Here is a 21,560-nt window from a genome sequence, read left to right on the forward strand (position 1 = left end):
ATTTTAGGGAAAAAATATATCAGAAAGAACATTAAGATATAGAGCGATTGGAAATTTCACGCTTTACAATTTTAAACAGATGTATTTTTTCTTTAAAATGCATTGATCTGACGAAATTGTGAGAAAAAACATGGAAAATTAAATATAAAAGCAGACTTCTGAAAATATACAAACAATCGATTGCAATTTTTATGCTTTATAAAGTTTGTCCAAAAGTTTTTTTCTGTAAAATATAGTTGTAGATTTTTTTTGTTAACTTACCTGTTTTTTATGTCCATATGAAAAAAGCTAAAACTCGGCAAAGTTGGCATTGCTGCTTTTTTAACGTCTTTAATTCACACCTAAAACCGGCGGACTAATGAAAATAAAAAAGTAATTATTAGCTCATACAAACAAGACGAAAAAACAATGTTTTTTGTATTTCGATTTCAATTTTTTTTACATTTAATATAAAAATGATACACACAATTTTGTAAAGTTGAACGGTTTACTTTCTCATCTTTTATTTTAACAACGATCGTCATAGATTTATTTGATAAATATAGATCGCGAACACAATTCTTCTATATGTTGGACTTTAAGGTTAAGATTTCAGCGCCACTGTGGCAAAAATTTAAAGCAATATTATTAATCAAACAGTTGTTATTGCCTTAAAATAATATTATTCCTAGAGTGTGCTTTCTATCAAGAAAGTGCCAATTTTTATAGAAATTATTGATTTAATAAAACAAACAGCTGTTAATCATTAGTGGTTAGTTTTCAGAGTATGCTTTTTTGTCAAGAAAGTATTGTTGGTTTCTAGTTCTTATTTAGCCTCTAGATAGAGTATTTCTTACCTGCCGAGTCCAACATTGAAATAACATCTTCACGATATCAGTTGATATTACACCGTGGACAACAGATATTTTTCTATCGTTGGACAATGCCGGATTAATCCATGTCGGAGCTCCTAGGCAATATAATTCTTTGAGCCCTTAAGCGATGCCAACGAACTTGGCACCCTCTTCTGGTGCTTTTTTTTGTACAAATTTGTTTTTTCTCTTTTGAGCTTTTCTCGTGGCCCACAAGCAGTTACCTTAATTTGCCCATGTGGTTAATCCGTCCCTGCCGTTGGATAAGTGTATACACCAGATGAGTTCGTTAATGTCTTTTTTTTTTTTTTTTAAATTTAAAAACGATACTAGTGACAAAGAAAATAAGTCGAATTATTGAGCTACCTTACTCACGAGACACGTGCCACGATACTAGTGGCAAAGAAAATAAGTCGAATTATTGAGCTACCTTACTCACGAGACACGTGCGAGACTACGAAGTATATTTTTAAAAACACGAATGTACCAACGTTGTTGACAAAATACGCGCAGTTCATGGTGTGATAATGATGTTAGTCTACATGCGAGAAAAAATTTTGTAAAATAGCATGATATCGATCTATATTAATATATACAGTGTGTCCTACTTAATATGAAGACATTCTCATATTTTCATTATTTATAGGAATATTGATTTAAAATTTTGTACAGTCATATACAGGGTAATTATTTTAATTGTAGACCAAATTAATGAAAAAATTAAAAATGCGAATTTTGTCACGAAAATCGGTATATAGGAATAAAAAATATTTAAAGCAATTTTTTCTAATAATTTTTTTTTGATGTCCCTAACCATCTTTGACGCTAGATAAAATATTAAGAATCGGTTCTATTTGTCAATTTGTAGTAGGCTATTTGTCGGTTAAGTATCTTAAAAAAGTAACCTATTACCCTGTATGACTTTGCAAAATTTCAAATCGGTGTTCCTATAAATAACGAGCATATGAGGGTGTCTTCATCTTAACTGACACACTGTAAGTCTATGGTGATCACTAAACATCCTAGTGATTGAAAATAGAACTTGAAAATATAATAATAATACTTTTGGCTTTTAAAGAGCCATAATTTATAAGATTAGGTTTTCAAGGAATACTTTTTTGATATATTTTATAATTTACTTAAATCCAGTAATGGTTTTGATTTTTCCTGCTAAAAAGAATCTCGTAGAGCTCAAAAGAATCACGGGCAAAAAACTAACATGCCTGTAAATTTTATGTATTTTTGACGGAACGTCCTTTTGTTTTTTGCGAAATGCGTTCAGAATTTTTTAATTTCAATTATTTCAAAACTAATTAGTTGTGATTCAAAATATTTAATTATATGTGATTAAAAAATTTGTTTGATTTAATTGTTTATTTCTTATGGTACGACAGCTGGCAAAATTTTCGAAAGTTTATTTTAGGATGTTTTAAAATTTAAACTTGTCAATTTCTAAACTTTTTTCGGTAATGTAAATTTAGTAAACGTAGTAGACCGTTATCAGATGCCATGCATACTTCATTCTTACCTAATTTCAAACACAAAATAAGTATCCAAAATTTAGACGTCTTGTAATAAACTTTTTCGTGACGATGCTATTTTTTTATACTATTATATAATAAAAATATTTTTAATGGTTCTTGATTGTTGAGTGAAATAATATGTCATAAAAGCAGATCAATTAGTGTTTCTAAGCGTTGCTGCGTTTCTAAGCATTATTTAAATAGAGAAAGTTAAACCGTTCAACTATAATTATTAGAATTTTGATCGATTATATAGTAATTCAAGTAACTTTTAAAATGAATCAATTACAGTATTTTAATTTGTGACTTTTTTTAAAAAAATCTTTTAAAAATGGTTTATATAATTTTGTGAATTATTATTTTATTTGTTTAATTATAAGAGATTTTTTTTGAAATACATCTCGAAATGTTAATATTGAACTTTTTTCTTATTTATTTACCTCTTTTAATCTTGTTAGAATACCCTAATTACAATTACTTAAGGAAGCGCTTTTTGCTCCAACATTTATAGTGAGTTCAGCAACCATTTTAAACGACGAAAACTACGGCGAATCTTTCTTGAACTTTTCAAACACCGTTCAGCTAAATAATACTTTTCATTTCATAAAAATAACCAAAACTAGCGGTCTAAATCCTTCAATTGGTGTTTTTTGTAAAAAATTCTAAATTATATTCCAGCTTACCCTTCTTTTTATTTTTAAGTTAATAGATATTTTATGTAGACTAGTCTGATACCCGCCCGCTTCACTGGACTTAAAAGTAAACACCACCGCTTTATAGCCTCCACCTCTTTTAATATCACTTATCAACGTTCCATAACACTTGAAGGGATTGTTTTACGCAGCTAAAGGATATGAACAGTTTAAAATTTTTTAATTGTAAAATAGTCATAATTGATTGAGTATATCAGAAAAGGTGGCCATGATTTGTTTATCTGTTGTAGTTCATCTATTCAACTAAGAAACTCTCCAAGTGTCTTACAATTATCTCACCGCATATCGAAGCTTCAACACATGTATATAATACCTCTCACTTCGATGCATTGCTTAACGCATGTATTCTGTCATACTCGTGATATTTATCTGCCTACTGCCTAGGCGTAAATCGAACATTCTTTACTAATATAGTCTCTGGAACATTCTGTATTTTATCAATGGTGTAAGTCATAGAGATAATACAGTGGTGTAAGTACATCCATTTAAGTGTGTATTCGTTTGAAGTATATATTCGTATCATATCGTATGTCGCTTCACGAAGTTGTGTACAAAGTATTTCGATAGTAGCTAGTGACATCTACTTGAAACGTTTACATTCTAAAGACCGCTTAACACTACAGATTGTCTGATTCTAAAGGTCAAATGGCACTACAATATCTTTCCTCTCACTGCCTCAGCGAATATAGTAATAAACAAACAATAAATCTTACGGACCCAAAACCCAATTGACCTATGTTGCTCATTTACGAACGAGACCTAGCTTTTTCCTGAACACGTTATAAAATTACAGCTTGATATCTCTTCGTTTTTGAGTTATGGTGTCGACAGGCAGCCGGACAGATAGACAACCGGAAATGGACTATTTAGATGATTTTATGTACACTTATAGCAAAGTTTTGTTCGTAGCATCAATATTTTTAAGCGTTACAAACTTGGGACTAAACTTAGTATACCTTGATATATTTCATATATACATGGTATAAAAATTGGATTGTTTTTCGATCTAAAACATGGATTTCCTCAATCTATGCGGTATCAGGAATAAGAATGCAATCTTAGCTAATGGTCATCGTATTTTATAAATGAAACTCCTTCTAGTACCTATTTATATTGAAACTTTTTTTTGTAAGAAACAAAAAGTTAAAAGTTGATGGTCACTTGCATTCGCATGCATTCATAATCACAGTTGGACCTTCAACTTGTGAGCTATATTATTATCAGTAAATAATTATTGAATATTGTTGCTAAATACAACAATTGTAACAAAAACCTTGTCATTCAGAATAGAGTAATAATTATCCATTTCAATTACCTACAAATGAAAAATGTCATATGATTATACAATAATACAGTTAGTAATTATACATTTAAACCTTTTCCTTATTAGTTATTTATTATTATACCATGTATAATTGAAATATACATAGTATATTAAGTTTAGTCCCAAGTTTGTAATGCTTAAAAATATTGATGCTGCTAACAAAATTTTGGTATAGGTGTTCATAGAATCACCTAATTAGTCCATTTCCGGTTGTCTGTCTGTCTGTCTGTCCGTCTGTCATCACAATTACTCAAAAACGAAAAGACATATCAAGCTGAAATTTTTATTGAACAAAAATTTAAACGCAAGAAATGTTTCTTATAAAAAAATAAACAACTTTTGTTTAAAATATTTTTTCGTTAACATCACTGTTTATCCGTGAGAGCGCAAATTATGCCCAAATTGTATAGTATGTATTATATGGCAATATCAGTTATATATGTGTGACATGTATTTATGTGTAATGTGTCAGAGTAATCAACACTATCTATACATGGTATTTCGACAGTTAACTCAGTCAATTGTTTGTTTTCACTTGTTTTTATTATTTTTAATAATTTGTGTTCTTAGTTTTTGTGATTAACTTATTTCAATTTTTGATAAATTGTAAAAGAATCGCCAAACACTGTAATACCCGCCATGTTGGGTTTTTTTCTTTTTACCCGACTGAGCAACGCAAAGGAGTGATTTATCAGTCTATGTCTATTATTATGTGGCACACTAGAGTCTTAACCTTGCGAATGCTTCTGAAGATATGGCAGAATGAAAATTCAATATAGTGATCACAAGACGCCATATTGTAAAAATGTGTGTTCCTAACTCTTTTCTTAATATTCTCACACACTTTCATTCAGTCTTCGCTAGTAACTGAATTAAATTTTTCTTGACATAGAACTTCCACGTCATCAAAATTGATGGTGGTACTAAACTACCGAATTTTTAACTAGAACCCATATTATTTTGGTTCGATTGAACTCTGATGAAATGGCGGTAGTCTTAAAACAATTTACCCATAATTCTGATGTAATAATACAGTGGAATCTGGTTAAGCGATACATCAAGGTACCTGCGAATTTGTTTCACTTATAGAGGTATTTCTCTTACCCAGTGTCTCAGATATCCAATTATAAATAAATATCTGTCTCATTTATAGAGATCAGAATACAGGTTATTTCAGTTATAGAGGTGCGGTTATTGAATAAAATAACGTATTATCAATACCATTGCTGCTACAAAAATTATAAATACCGGGCCTTCGCTCGAAATCTTGTGCCTTTTATTTAATCATCGGTCCACTTACCAGAACGTTTTTGCTACGAAGTTGCTTGACCCATGTTTGCAAACACAGTTCAGGTTCAGAATATTCGTACACATATTAGTTTTCCTTGTCCTTCATAACATTGTGATTGAATTTTATCTTTATTCTGAATTATTCTACAAAGAGTAAATTTTTGCACGTTAACCCATTTTTCCCATTTTCATAAACAGATATTAACTTCAGTTTTATACGTATCTACTGATAACATTCGTCCCATTCTCAGTTACATGCATATAAAATTCACTCGCTGTCTCAGTTATAGATGTAACTATGACAATAAAATCGAAAGAATGAATCCCAGGTATAGAGGTTTGCTTCGTCCCACTAACGTGTGTAATTCACTGCCAAACTGTTCAGACCTCATCGTGACTTCCAATTATGGAGGTTTCTCTTTTATCCAGTTCCCAATTAACTAAGTTCCACTGTATATGATAAAAAAGGAGTAAGAAAAGATATCTAGTTTAAAATAGATTTTATCAGAATTAAAGTTAACACATAAACTTTAAAAAATAAGTTAAATTTATTTATCATTTGTCATACAAATTCATAACTAATATATAATTTTATTATAATTAAAAACAGTGCGAAAATAATAACAAATTTTGAAACAAAATAAAACACAACATCATATTTTAAAAATTCAATTTTATCACGATCAAAATGAAGCGTTTACTATCCTACTCTAAAATTTAAACTTAACTGTAAGTGCAGTTAAAACTGTGTCCGAATATTCGCTAGTATCCGCATGTAGAATGGATTCTAAAAGATTATTTCATGGCTGAGACATTTCTCATTTGCTTAACTTTCTACCGACTAGAATAGAATTATGGTGCGTCCATTCTTTATGTAGATATTGGATACAAATAATGGCTGGGTTAATTGGTAAGTTTAGATTTGTTTAAGATAAGTGCTTGGTCCGTTTTCACCAACTAAAATCAAAAAGTTTTAACTCACTACTCCATTATCGTATGCAGTTAGGGTGTTCACACAATAAAAAGCGCAAGGCGTTACGTTCCGGCATACGGTTTAAGTTTAACAATAACATCAGAGGTTAGGTGATGAATATTTCAGATAAATAAATATTTTTTAATATAATTACATTACCTGAGTAATAAAAGTGTTTGTGAAATCGTTTTTTATTATCAACAAACTTTCTTGAAACAAAATTTGAACCAATTATAAATAAAAATTACAACTTATTTCAGTTTTTATGCTTCGTAAATCTTGCGCATGCGTATGTCTTATTTCTTACGTTTACGGCTTACGTTTTTTATTTTTATTGTGTGAACACCCTTAATCGTTTGTAGTGAAAACTTAGAAAAACGAACTGTTATGACCCAAGCTGTATGAATAATTTCAACAAATTCAAATTGATAAAATATAGAAATACTGGTCGTAAAAATATGATGTCTATACTGGAGCTGTGTGTGTTTTCGACCCTAGTAGTAAAATTTAATTGATTCGAATTTATAATTTTGCTAAATATAAGTTATTTGAAATCAAAATTAAAAGATTTAAAGAACAACTCAAATTAAACTGTGTGCCATTAAAAATGTACTTTGTTTTTTAAATGGTGGCCTCGATAGAACAACTCAAGTATAGATGAATGTTTAGAAAAATGTCCGATTGAATTCTGATTCAAATTTTAATTCATTCCTCTTGAATTCCAATAGAACCCAATATGAAATTTCCAATTCGATCTCAATCATGAATTGCAATCAATTGGAAATTTCCGATTAGTTCATTGGGATTGAATCGGAATTCAATCGGAATAAACTGGAATTTTTTTCCCAATTAAAGCCGATTCATTTCAATTAAATTTCGAATCAAAATTTTAATTGATTTCAATGGGAATGAATCGGAATGAATCGAAACTTTTTTTTACAATTGAATCCTATTCATTCCGATTGGTTGAATTGAAAATTTCTGATTCATGAATCGGATTTTTTTATCAGGGTGTGCCCGAAGCGTTTTTTAGCACATAAAAAATTGAAAAAGTTATCAACAATTAAAGACGACAAAAAAGGTATTTCGTTTTTCGCCAATATTTCATAAAATAGATATTCATATTTAAGAAATAAAAAAAAAGAAGATTCTTAAGGAGGAAGAAATTTCCAATAAAAAACTCCTACTCCCGGAAGTCTATCTCCATCATTTTTAGATTGTTTTAATATCGTCAAAAACGAGTATCTCACGCTAAATAAGTATTAAATATTAATTTAAAAATTTGAAAACATTATGGTGTAAACATTATTCAGCGAGGTGGCACCTATCAGCTAGTATCAATTGATTTAATTTTTATACCGAATTTGGTGAAATCGAGGTTTAATCTATAAATTATCTACATATTTATTTTATACATCATTTCTTATCATAATTATATATTAACGAATATTAAAGCCATATCGCAAAATTAATTATTTTTTCACTGATTATGTTAAAATTTAAAAATCAAGGTTAGTTTTTTTAATATAAATTCTTTATCATATTATTTATTTTGGTAGGAATTCGAGATATTGTTTTAGCTTTTTTAAAAAAAAAAATCTAACTAATCTAACAGTCTAAAACTCTAAATAAATTTTAAAATAATAAAATCTAATTTAGTTTATTTATTAAATTTATTTTCGGAAAATTCTTTTTGGTAAAGGGCTCTTTTTTTAAAATTAGTTAATGTAGTCCGGCTTTTTGAGCAAGTACGTTGAATGTTCACATTTATTTTTGCGGTAAATGATAGTTCAAAATCCCTGGATCACAATAATCACAGTTTTGGGGCCTCTTGCGGGGCAAAATTGTGTATTATTTCATTTTAAAATTGTGATTTTTAACACTGTACTTTTTGGAAGAACTCACAATAATGTTAATTGTACAAAAATTAATCGGTGATTGAGCTTCAAAAAAAGTTTTCATCATGACGAAATTTTATCACAGATTCTGTTTATGCAAAAAACAAAACATTTTCTTACGGCGCTTTCCAAAAAGGAAAAATAAAAATCTTTGGTTTTTGACCTTTTTACGATATTTTTAGAGTATTTTATTACATTTATGCCATACAAATTGCCTAGTTGACTAGTCACGTATCGGCCGGACTACTTTAAGAAGTTTTAGAAGAGAGGAGGAGCTTCAGCAAAAAGTTTAAAATTTGTTAAAAATAACAAAAAATGCTAGAAATTTTCGAAAACTTGTTTCAAAATTAAACATTTTACACGTATGAATAAGGTAAGATTTGACTACCTAGTTGAAAAGGCCACTAAGAAGCAGACGACTACTATCAGAACACGAAATCATATCGGTATGAGCAAATTTTTACTTTTTTCGGAACTCCAGTGAAGTCTGGTAATTCGTTCAGTAGTCGTCAATAAATAAGATTGCTTCTGCATTTCCACCCCCTATCATCTACTATGACTTGGATACTGGCAATATCGTGCGACATACTGTACAGTGACACATGCGTCTGGCGCCATGTTGCAACAACAGTTGATATTCGTTATTTTTACTTGCTACATATTGTTGCTTTGCTTGAAATAATCTTTGCCATACGCATAGGGTTGCCACCTGCTCGGGATTCGCCCTGCAGTGAGTTTTGTCGGGCAGCCGGATTTTTGAAAATTTTGCTGGGCCAGCGCGTGGTCAGGATCGAAAAAGAAAAAAATAGCATTATGACTGCTGAATCGCCACCACGATGGATTTTACCTCATGAGGTAAACTAGCTGCAGTAACTAGAGTAGTGAGAATTGATTTTCTTCATGATTTTAGTGTCTATAGGGCTATTTAGCTTATTTTGTTGGTATCACAATAAGAAGTCAATTGTAAAACTTTTTTATTCGTTCTATTTGAGTCACGTTCGTGCATAATTTTCATGTTTGTTCGTTTTGTTCGAGTCATGCTTATGTAAAATTTTTATGTGTGTATCTTGTGATTCAGTGTTGATAGATCTTAAGGATTAATGCCAAAACAAACAGATTGATAGTTTTCGTGCAAAATGATGGCCAAAATGCGCAAATTTCTAATATATTTATATGACGAAATTAGACTTTTTTGAATTTACCTCTTCTCACTGCAATACCCCCTCCCACAACACCACCTTCATAATGTGCCGGGCGAGAGACCTGACCGTGATGGCAACCCTATACACGCATCAGTGACGCATGCCACATGTTGCCCATAAGTTGCCTCAGCGGAAATGTATCTTTAGAAATCTGACAACAGGGTAAGGAGTATAACAATAAACCAGTCCTATCATGGAGTTCATGAGCCCATATCCTCCCCAAACTAACTACCGAAGTTTTTGTGATTCGGTTATAATCTCGTTTAGTGGAAAGAAACATTAATTAAACCTTTTGTTTATAGAAATTTTTACTCAGAAAGGTTAAATTAATATTCTTCCAAAGTTAAAAAAAAACTGTGTGGTCCTTTTGAGCCTTGTTGATGAAAACGTATAAAAAGTTAAAAAGAAAACAATTTGATTTAGTTTTTTGTTTTACGTAAAATCGTATTGTATAAGTAAATAATATTATTCTTTAACTAAAGTACTGGTTGCGTCGCTAAGAGGATGTTTAATGTCTTCCAGTTTCATACTTTTGACGTTCCTTCGATGAATCATGTACAATATTGCAATAAATCCAACTAAAAATGATGAAATTCCAATAGCAATATACGTCCAAGTAACTTTCACTTGTTGCTCTTTTTCTCGTATTCGAATATTTTTCAAACAAGTATTGTGTAAATTCATGTTTGTGCTGTTTGAATATGGTGGGCAAACTGAGATATCTATAACAAAAAATTATAATTTATATTTAATAAGTATATGATATGTATTCAGGGAAGAGTGGAAGCGGAATTAATTAGCCCCAGTAGAATAATGGGGATTTTGAAAAAATATTTTGTTTCTTTTTTTTTTGACAAAAATGGAAAGATTATACAGAAGTTTTCAAAAGAGAAACGAAAACGCCCGACAAAAAAAAATGTTCGCAAAAGATCGTGTACTTGAACTTGTTGACTAGACTATTATTAAATACTTTTGTTGGGTGGCAGGCATGCTGAAGGCCTGGAACTGGCAGTATATCACGACTACTGCAGGAGCTGTCACAGTGGTGAGGAGGAGGAGGCAATGTCTCATCTTCTCTGTCACTGCCCAGTTCTTACCATGAGGAGATGGACTTACTTGAGCCAGCCTCTCTTTGACGACCTCTCCGACCTTAAGTCCGTCGACGTCAAAGCACTTTGATGTTCTTAAACAGCTCCAAATGGTTCATGGAGTAGTGGCCGGGGATGGGCCAACCCTTTTTTCGGTATCACAATGGACCTTAGGATCTATGTGTGTCCATCTCCAGGACAGCCACTCTAACTTAACCTAACCTAACCATTATTAAATACAAAAGAATGTCATGTGTCAAAATTAACGAGGACGCTATCTAATCTGGTTACGTCACTGGGTCATCCTGGTTTTACTTTCTCCGAAACCCCCTCCTAGTATGGACTAAAAATTCATTAGTTTATTAATTAAAATTTTTTGACTAGTCAATATTTTGGTGCGGGCAATATTATTTTTAGAATTTATGATAAATTTTAATTTATTTTTACTTACCATATCGACTAATATTGCAGATACTTTTGATATCAGGTAAGACGTTTACTTTCATATCCGCTAGATAATTTTGCAATTGAATACATTCACACGTAGATATTTGATTTGTACCAATATTTGTTACATCCAAAATCTTGAGTCGACAAAGCGGACTAATATCATCAATTGTTATTTTTTCAAAATTATTCCCCGATATATTTAAGTGATACAGATATGGCATAATACCAAATCTTGGCATTTGAGTCATTTCAGAATAGGCTAAATCGATATACTCTAATGGTGCTTTTATCTCAAATTCATTGTTAAAAAATTCATGACTGGAAAAAACAAATAAAAGAATTAGTGTGTTTAGTATTACGCTAATGTAAGTATGCGTTACAAACTTTGTAAAAAATTAAAAAAATCTAGCTTAAAGCATCCTAAAGTTTATCAGACTCTGGTTGAAGTTAGGTTTAACCCGTCAGTACTCGCGTTATGAGCATTTTGCTTACGCTGGATTTAAACTTTTTCCGTTTTCATATAATTTAATCTATTTCCAAATTATGAATATTTCAAATTTGAAATGTAAAAATATTCCTTATAAAAAAATACACAACTTTTGTTTGCAATATTTTTTTTGTAAACATCATTGAATACCCGCGAGGCCGCAAATTAGAACAAAACTTTGATGTCCATTTTATCCAAAATTATAAAAGATAGGAAGTTGAAAATTTGCAGGTAGTTTTCAACTAGTGGTCTTGTGAAAAATTCTCGAAAAAGGAAAAAGAATTCTAAAAAAGTAGAAATTTTCATAATTTTCAAAAAATAAATAAATGGCGCCGCAAAAACCTCAAAAACTAAATGTGTTGGTTTTTTAAACTTTTCTAATTTATAATAAATAATGCAAGCACTGACATTCAACACTTTCTATTCACGGTATTTCAACAGTTAACTCAGTCAATTGTATGGTTTCACGTGTTGCTTTCTAAATTTAAATAATTTTTAAATAATCAACATCGGTTCAGTGGCTTAGCGAGTAAAGGCACAATTATCTTTAAACGTTTGGCTACTGACTGGAAGGTTGCGGGTTCTTATCCAGGCAGCGGCAGTGCGAGCAATTATAATTAATGAAGCGGTTAATAGATCACACTGTCGTCGATTGGATAAGAATAACCACCAACATCATAAAATTTAATTTTATATTGGATTTAGTTTAAAATAAAATAAATAAGGATTAAAAATAATGATGTGTGGTCTCTGTTTTAGATAGATGTCTGAAAAACGGAGATTTAACCCCATTATGTATGTTTCAATAGAATATTTCAACACTGAACTCAGTTGATTCTTTATTTTCACTTGTTAAAAAAAATGTTGATTCTTACCGGAACGAACTATTTGATAAGTAGAGGCGGCGTAATGTTGACATTTCAAAAACAAATTTTGGAATCTCTTGTAATGAATTTACAGATAAATCCAATACTTCCAAATTTTCCAATTTATCAATTGTACCTGGTCTTAAATTAACAATAAAATTTTCACCCAAATACAAGTATCTTATTTTCGGATATAATAAAATTCTATCAATTCGTCTTATTCGATTATACGATGCATCCAAAATCTAAAAAGAAAAAAGTAATATATTTGAAGTGGGAACTAGTTTACTTTTTTTAAATCGAATGTAGGAAAAGAAGGTTAAAATTTTTATTTACAAATAACTCAAAAATTAAAGTCTTATTGACAACTGGGAGTTGCCACCCCGCCAACTGGCGATGGCGGGGATAGACACGGAATATTGTTGTAATTATGAAGTGGTTGGGTTGAATTTGTCGACTGTAGAGGAGTTGGTTGGGTTCTGAAATTTTTAGCCCTTTCGTTCAAAAATGGGACACTATTCCTTAATCCCCATTTATACATTTTTAATAATACTACAGTAAAATTTTGATTTGAAAACATAAAAATTATTTTTTTAACGAAATTTTGGTTATAGAACTTATTCATAATCCAGTTAAAGAATCCGGGTCCCTAATGATTACAAGGGTGCAAATTGGAAAAGGGAGTGTGCAAGTTGAAGAACTGGCGAAAACTTCACCTTTTTGAGAACTGAATATATGCTATTTTGCATAGCAAGTCGAATAAAACCAAAATGCTAGAGTCCTTTCGTGATATAAAAGTGATTTTACACACAAAAAAAATGTAAGAAAAATAAGTTTTCAACTTATAAAGACACATAAAAGGGCCCCGCGAAATTAGATGGAAAAATGACTTTCTGTGAAAATTTATTTTTACAGTTGAATTTGGGTATACTGAAGCTTTTTCTTAGATATAATCAGTCAATAAAAATGACTGGGTAACGTTTTCCAAACAGATTAGCATATTATAAGTAATATAATACTTTGAAAAATCATTTGAGTCAAAATATAGGAGGAAAAAACGCGAAAATGGTAGTATTTTAAAATTAGATCTATTTTACCATTAATTCACCTAAAAATGCAGTTTGATTAATGATAATGAAAGTTTGAAGTTAATTGAACTTTTGAATTCAGTAAAATTTTATTTGTTTACAGCTAGTGGGTGGATTTTGGATCTCTAGGGAACTAACTGTCCCCCTTGGCGACTCCCATTTAGTGATGTAGATCTTCTGCTCGCGAATTTTTATCTTTTAAGTGAATAAAAATTAAAGCGAAGTTAAATCCAAAAAAATTATTTCGATCGCCTTGATTTTGGGTTCATTAGAAGGCTAATTTCATACCATTTGTGTTTATATATGATTTTGATCTTAAGGACACCGTGCCCTTAGCGCACAGTCAAAGGCATATGCCGGCAATATCACGGCAAATATTTGATTCCATTAGTTTTATATCGTTGGATTAATGGCGTAATTTTGCGACACATATGTCTACAGAAAAAAAACCATTTGGAGGGACAAGAAACACAGCTAATACAATCGCTTAACTAATAATAATTAGGTACGTAACACCGGAGCTAAGTTTAAAATATAAGCTCAAAAAATTTTAGTAGAAGACCTAATAAAACTTCTTATGGGAATGTGCCAATGGGGAGAGTATAGAAAAGCTATTTTCTTTGTAATTAATTTTTCCTACATACATTTATTATTCTGTATTCTGAGCAATGCCTTATAATTTTCCAAAAAAAAAGTAACCAAAAAAAAAGTAACCAAAAAAAAAGTTACCTCTATATTCGACCGCAAATGTTCAGGTAAATCAGTTAATTCTCTGTCAGAACAATCAGCTCCATGCATTCCATGTGCCTTTGAGTATGTACATTTTCTTAGTTTAGGTTTTTCATTACCGTTTAAGGATTTGGTTGGTGTTGGACCTCTCAAGTAATCTGTGCCTTGTGCAAGTACTTTGACTGACGATGTAAGTCCACTTAAAGTAATTAATAATACAAACAAATTTTTCACTGGAACAAAAAAAAGTTCATATTAGCGAATTGGCGAAGGAAATGGAGCTATTGCTTTTGTACTGATGATGGAATTTTGGAAAAATTTCTTCAAATGGTTATCGATCCTACCTTAAAGATGTCAAAAATGACCATCGTTAAATTTTATATTTATACATATATATATATATATATATATATATATATATATATGTATATATATATATATATATATATATATATATATATATATATATATATATATATATATATATATATATATATATATATATAAACTTATGTGTCTGTACCCTGTCTAGCGGTCACAATTTAAGTTCGTTTTCCTCGAAATGTGGTTTAACAGAATGGTTCTCACAATTCTAAAAAAAATATTTTACCTATCGACTTAAATCATTATTTAATTTGTTGAAAATAACTAATAAAATCAGTCTCCAAATGTCCAAAATCAGGCAAAAAAATTAATCATTTTATTTTATACCCTACATATGGAAAATATCAAGGTATATTGTCTTTAGTCCCAAGTTTGTAACGCCTAAAAATATTGATTCTATGAAAAAAATTTTGGTATAGGTGTTCATAGAATCACCTAATTAGTCCATTTCCGGTTGTCTGCCAGCACGATAACTCAAAAACGAAAAGAGATATCGAGCGTGCTCAGGGCGTAAAAAGTAAGGCTGAGCTCCTAAATTTGGTCAATTAGGTCTGTATTAATTAGGTCCACATAGGTCAATTAGGTCTTGGGTCCGTTAGATCTTGTAAGCCGTAAGAGAACAAAAGTTTAAATGTAAAAAATGATCCTCATAAAAATATTTATCTTTTCTTAAAGTTTTTTTTGCTAATTTTAACACCGAAAGACCACTGAAAGCGATGCTAGAGTGGCAACCGGTTCGCAGCTCATTAGAGGGCTATCATTTGAGGGCTGTCAACATTTTGAAAGGTTTTTCATTGAAATTTTGGATTTTTAATATACGTATTTTGAATATAATGTATTTTGCCAGTTCGAAGTTAATGGGGAGGAGGGATAATATTGCCTCTTGGAACAAATGGCATACGCATTCAGAACATAACTTTTCTTTTCTATCTTTTATAATGTATTGATACGGTCGTACCGATTACTAAAAATGGAGTATCATAAAATTTTGGTATATTACATGTAAAATTATATATTTTTGATTACAAATCCTTTATAAATGTGTAACATCTTATCCTATAGTTTAGATAGAACTAGTTTTTACTTGATTCTAGTTTAATCTGTTTAATTGGAACTACAATTTTCAAGAATTACTTAAAATTTACTCATTTAAAATTTGTTATTAAAAACTAATCTTATTAATTAAAGTTTTTATTTAATTGATACGTTCATAGACAACGACATAAATAACATTATTGCTAAGTAAGGCCAAGAATACACATGTAGTTATTGAAATAAATACCACGATATCCGAAATAAAATTGTATTCGTTGTGTGCGTAGTCATGGTAGGGACAATAAAATCGATGCCAGCGCTTCCAGTGAAAAATTTTGGCGTTAAAGGAGGTTGTTATGACTAATTTTCAGTTCTTTACATGTTGATCTTATAGAAAATGTCAAATTAAAATTATTGAAAAACGCTGATTAATTAAACTTAATGCATTAAAAATTGTGAAAATAAGAAATCAAATTGCACAAATATTATTTTTCAAATGTAAAGTATCATATTTATTTATTTAAATTTGTGAGACAATAATATTTAATTTTCAATGTAAGTCTTAAATGCAATCCATACAATTATATATGCATCCATACAATTCTATAATTAAAGTAGTGTATCGTTACCATGGAATCGAAACTCACACACGGAGCGAATATTAAGAATATTTAAAAAATATAATTGAAAACATACAACAGACTTACATTTCGCTAAATACAAACCTAGATATAACAAATCGGAAGGCAACAAGTAAATATTCTGAGGTTTTTAGGCTAGGTTGGTCTAAAATTATTTATAAAGAGGTAATTAATGATGTTTCGCTTTTCTGAACAAAACCTCCGGGTAAAAAAATTTAGCCGATTTCGTTAATTATCTTATTTACCAAGTAATAAATTTTTATTAAGAATATTCTATCAAGATGCATCTTGGCGATGCCAACAAAATTTTCATGGATTGTTTAAAATCAAAATATGCATAAAATTTTCTAATTGATTTCCGGAATCGAATGCAAAACACCGCATCTCGATCTGTCTTGATAAAAAAAATTCAATCTCAAAGCACTTTAAGTGTTATATCGTCTCGCCTATGAAGAGAATTCAAAAAAATACATTCGCATCTTGAGTCGTATTTGGAGTGCCCTAGCCAGCTCGGTTATACGAGTTCTAGGAATAAAGTGTAATTTTTGCAACAAATCGAATTCTTACTTTTGTTTATTAGTCAACATGAAATCATTTATTTATTAACTTATGTTTATTAACTAAATTCTCTTTAATTAAGAATGATGATTGACTCGATAAGTTATTTGTCTATTCTAGATTACGCCATTTGTATCATAATCAAAACATAAATTATAATCGAGAGGTAAACAAATTTGTATACAAGAGTGTAGTAAACAAACATAAAATAATAAATAAACATCTACCCAATTATATCAAAATTTCATAAAATTACAAATTCTTCAAAGTGATCTTATTTACAAATACTGAAATCATTTTTAAAATACAGTGCAACCTCGATATATCAAATCGGAAGGTAACAAGTAAATATTGGTTATATCAAGTAATTCGTTAAACCGACTTTGAAAACTATTGCCCTCAGAATGCCCTCAAACTCAACCCTCAAAAACCCTCCCTTTTCGAGCTACGGCCCTTCAAATGTTATGCCTACAAGAAAGTCTCGGAAGGGAAGGGTATTTCAGAGTTGAGCCCATAGAACTTTTGATCAGCATGATCAAAACTACCTTAATCTATACTTTAAAAAAAATTTTTACCGAAACCAAAAATAAATATCTCATGTAGGCATAACATTTGAAGGGTCGTAGGTCCAAAAGTAAAGGTTTTTGAGGGTTGAGTTCATAAGAACTTTTCATCAGCATGATCAAAACTTCCTCAATCAATAGTTTTCAAAAAATTTTAACCAAAGCCAAAAATCAACATCTCATGTAGGCATAACTTTTGAAGCGCCATAGCTCGGAAGGGGAGGATTTTCGGGAGTTAAATCTATAATAACTTTGTATCAGCATGATCAAAACTACCTTAATCCATAGTTTTCCAATAGTTTTAAACGAAATCAAAAATTAATGTATTGTGTGCGTGGTCCTTCAGAAAAATTAACTGAAAAGACTTTTCCATAAGAACTGTGTGGGATTCTTTGTTGACAGGTATAATTTATCTAAATAAAGTTTAGCACGTACTCATAATAAAATAAAAAGAATAATATTTTTATAAAATAATTCATATTTTCTTATAAATGATAAAATAAAATTGTCTTTGTTTAATAAAATGACATACATGATAAATATGCTCCAATGACCTAAGATTATTTTGTAAATACCATATAACTACTTATTTTAATCTACAATATGATATATTTTTGTATGCTTTAGTAATTGTTTACTTTAATTGATACTTATAAAGACTAATTGAACGATGGAAACGGTCGCCATTGTTTTTTTGTTGTTGTTTTTAATTCAATAATCATTTATTATGCTTTATGACCACTTAAAAATGATGATTCATATTTACTACGATTGAGTTGATTCAATTCTTTTATAGCGAATTTATTAGAAACACTGAGTCTTACCTATACCTTATCTTAATTAATATAATTAGTTGTAAGTGTGAATATTATTAACACCCTGTATATACTGATATCTAATCAATTTACCAATCTCTTTGTTGACAGTACGTATAGTGTTGATATCCCTATCCCTATATATTATAAATGTGAAAGTAAGGATGTTTGTTTGTTTGTTACGCTTTCACACAAGAACCAATGAATGGATTTGACTGAAACTTAACAAAAATATAGTTCATACATCAGAATAACACATGAGTTATAATTTATAAAGATATATATTTTTAAAAAAATTTTTAATTTTTTTAATTTGACATTACCATAAATTACAGATTTCTATAAAAATTGTCAACATAAAAATTTCATGGCCATCTTTTCTGATATACTCAATAAATTATGACTATTTTACATTTAAAAAAATAGAAAACCGTACATATATTTTACCTATGTAAAACAATCCTTACCATTATTTCGAGTGTTATAAAAAGGGGATGAAAGTAAAAGCAAGAGAAGAGGAGGCTATAAAACGGTGGTCTTTATCAATCTTTACTTTTAAACCCAGCGAAGCGGGTGATTATCACGCTAGTCTATATATAATTATACTAGCGACTCGGTTCGGTTTCTCCCAGGTAAGCGATCCTCGGTGAGCACCACCAAGTATACACCCAGTTTAGCATCAAGTAGGCCTTCGCAAAGCTATAGAATTTTGTATATATGTTAGAGGAAAAGTAAATTGGTAGTAAGATTTGACTTTGTCAAACCCTTGTAGCTCAGTTGGTTAAGGCGTAACCAATTCCGTTCGCGGTATGCCTAGGGTAGCGGGTTCGATTCCCGCCATCACAACATAAATTAATGTAATTAATGGTTGTGATGGACTGGTGTAGTGCAAGGTATATGCATGAAGGAGGTGCACTCAGCCTCTGAAAATAATTGAGGGACTGATAAATGAAATTATCAGCGGAAAAGGTGGTAAAACATATGCCACCACCACCATGGATAGTCAATATAACCTAACCTAACCTAAGAGTTGACTCTACCTAGGCAAAGTAAATATCTTGCTTGTTGAAAGTTGAAATATTACTCAAATATTGATAATGTTGAAATAATACTCATTTGATGAGTATAGAAACATGTGTTTGAAATTTGATAAAAACGTGGCAGAAACTTTACGGAACCTTTAGTAGGTAGCACTCCCACTTAGCCGAAGTTTTTTTGTTTTCATTAGTTTGAACATTGATAAAATATAATTTTTTTATTTACTCAAATATTGAAATGGTTCTTAATTAAATTAAAGTTTATAATTAACAACTTTTTTTTTTTTATAATTATTATTATTTTTGAGATAATTTAAACAAAAATTATGTGTTGATTATTTACTATTTTGATCTATTTAAGTAGCAAATATAATGAACCTATTGTTTATTTTATGATGAGATGATTTCTTCTGTTTGTAATTAGATTATATAGGTACTTATTTTTCATAATTATTTTTATTTTAGATCTACATTATTATAGATAAAAAAAACTTGTTAGTAGGGTTGCCAATAGTAGGGTTGCCTCCTCGGTCAGGCATTTTATGAAGGTGCTGTTGTGGGGGGAGGGGTATTGCAGTGAGAAGAGGAAAATTCAAAATAGTCCAATTTCGTCATATTTAATTTATTTCAACTGCATCAAAAAAAAAATCTTATCGAGATACCAAGAAAATAAGCTGGAAAGTACTATAAATACAAAAATTATGAACAAAATCAGTCATGAATCATAGTGTTATTTTTGCTTTTTCGACCCTTACCAAGCGGTGGCCTTACAAGTCTTTTCTGTACCTCGTTTTTTCTGTAGCTCTAACTCGAAAAAATAGTTTCTTGTTTTTATTGACTTTATGAATTAACATAATAAACAAAAGTTTGAACCACGCAGCCACCACCCTCCCCCCTTGAATAAAACATTTTCATGGTATATCTCAAAATTTAAATTAAATTTGTAAGTTTTAAACGATTAAAGTTAATCTTAGTCATATAAACCCCATTTTATAATTTCCCCGAAAATATGGACTTATGCTCGGTATCGAAGGTTAACGGGGAAGAGTGTAGGTGCGTTATTATTCCGTTTTAGGACTTCTAGAAAACATTTTATGTAGCTTTGGATATGTCGGATCTTTCAGGATTACAACAATTTGGAGGTATTCCCAGACGATAAACTGTTTTTTCGACGTATTTATGGGTTTGACCTTCAGTCCAGCCTCCCTAAATTGAGTTACAGGTTTAAAAAATGGTATGTAGATTGGGTTAGTGTTAAAGATGTGCTTTTAGAGGTAACATCTTTAAAGCCCTCTCAATTTGGAGGGGAATCCTAAAGGAATAACCTCTCTTTTTAACGTTTTTGTGGCCTTGCTCATCTACAAAGTTCCTACAAACTGAAATACAGGAATGAAAATCTGTATGTAGGTTGAATGAGCGACAATGAAGTATCTTTTCGGGATGTCTTTTTAACTCCTTCCCCCTTTTCATATAAAAATCATTGCTTATTTTAAAGTTTTGAGCAACTCCAAGAAGAGGTTGAAAATGTTTCTGAGAATTGAGGTAATGTTAAAGAAGTGTCAACTCCCCGACCTGTCTTGACGGCATTTTATTATAAATTTCACATGATCAAAAAAATGAAAAGATACAAAACCTATTTCAATAGAAAACATTTAATAATAAGAAGTATCTAATGAAGGAGAAATATAATCCTAGTGATAATGCTCTGCTACTTATATTATTTTTTTAAATATTTTATTTGTGGCTGCTCTAATTATAAATTATTTAGGCGTTATTTAAAATCTGTCGTGATTATCCCTCTTTGTATAGTTACATCCTGTTTAGTAAAATATATAATCCATTCACCCATAGATGTAATGTAACATAAAAATGTGTACACACTAGACATACACTTAAAACCAATAAAACTGAACCACTTAAACATTTGCAATACAAGAAAATGCTCTATCAAAAATGTTATCGAATTGAAGATGATGTCGCTGGCTACGAGGCTGATGATAAAAATGGCGAATTTTATCCAAACTAATATTTTTTTCAACCAGCCC

General features: G+C 30.3%; 1 protein-coding gene and 1 long non-coding RNA gene across 2 annotated transcripts in view; both read right to left on the reverse strand.

The window, feature by feature from the left end:
* Positions 1–1,165: 1,165 nt before the first annotated feature.
* Positions 1,166–1,367, reverse strand: LOC123302185. The gene is made up of 2 exons (XR_006535497.1): positions 1,282–1,367; positions 1,166–1,217 (listed from the first exon to the last, which is right to left on the reverse strand). It is a non-coding gene; the product is annotated as an uncharacterized LOC123302185 (long non-coding RNA).
* A 7,340-nt stretch (positions 1,368–8,707) lies between these two features.
* LOC123302183 (leucine-rich repeat-containing protein 19-like) overlaps positions 8,708–21,560 on the reverse strand; it is a 30,365-nt gene continuing 17,512 nt past the window's right edge. The window contains exons 2-5 of the mRNA XM_044885015.1: positions 14,483–14,715; positions 12,675–12,910; positions 11,314–11,630; positions 8,708–10,496 (exon numbers count right to left, since the gene is read on the reverse strand). Coding sequence (XP_044740950.1) covers positions 10,240–10,496; positions 11,314–11,630; positions 12,675–12,910; positions 14,483–14,715 — 1,043 coding nt within the window. The 3' untranslated portion in view covers positions 8,708–10,239. The remainder of the gene's footprint in view (positions 10,497–11,313; positions 11,631–12,674; positions 12,911–14,482; positions 14,716–21,560) is intronic.

This window comes from Chrysoperla carnea, chromosome X (genome assembly GCF_905475395.1).
Source record: "Chrysoperla carnea chromosome X, inChrCarn1.1, whole genome shotgun sequence".
NCBI classification, from domain to species: Eukaryota; Metazoa; Arthropoda; class Insecta; order Neuroptera; family Chrysopidae; genus Chrysoperla; species Chrysoperla carnea.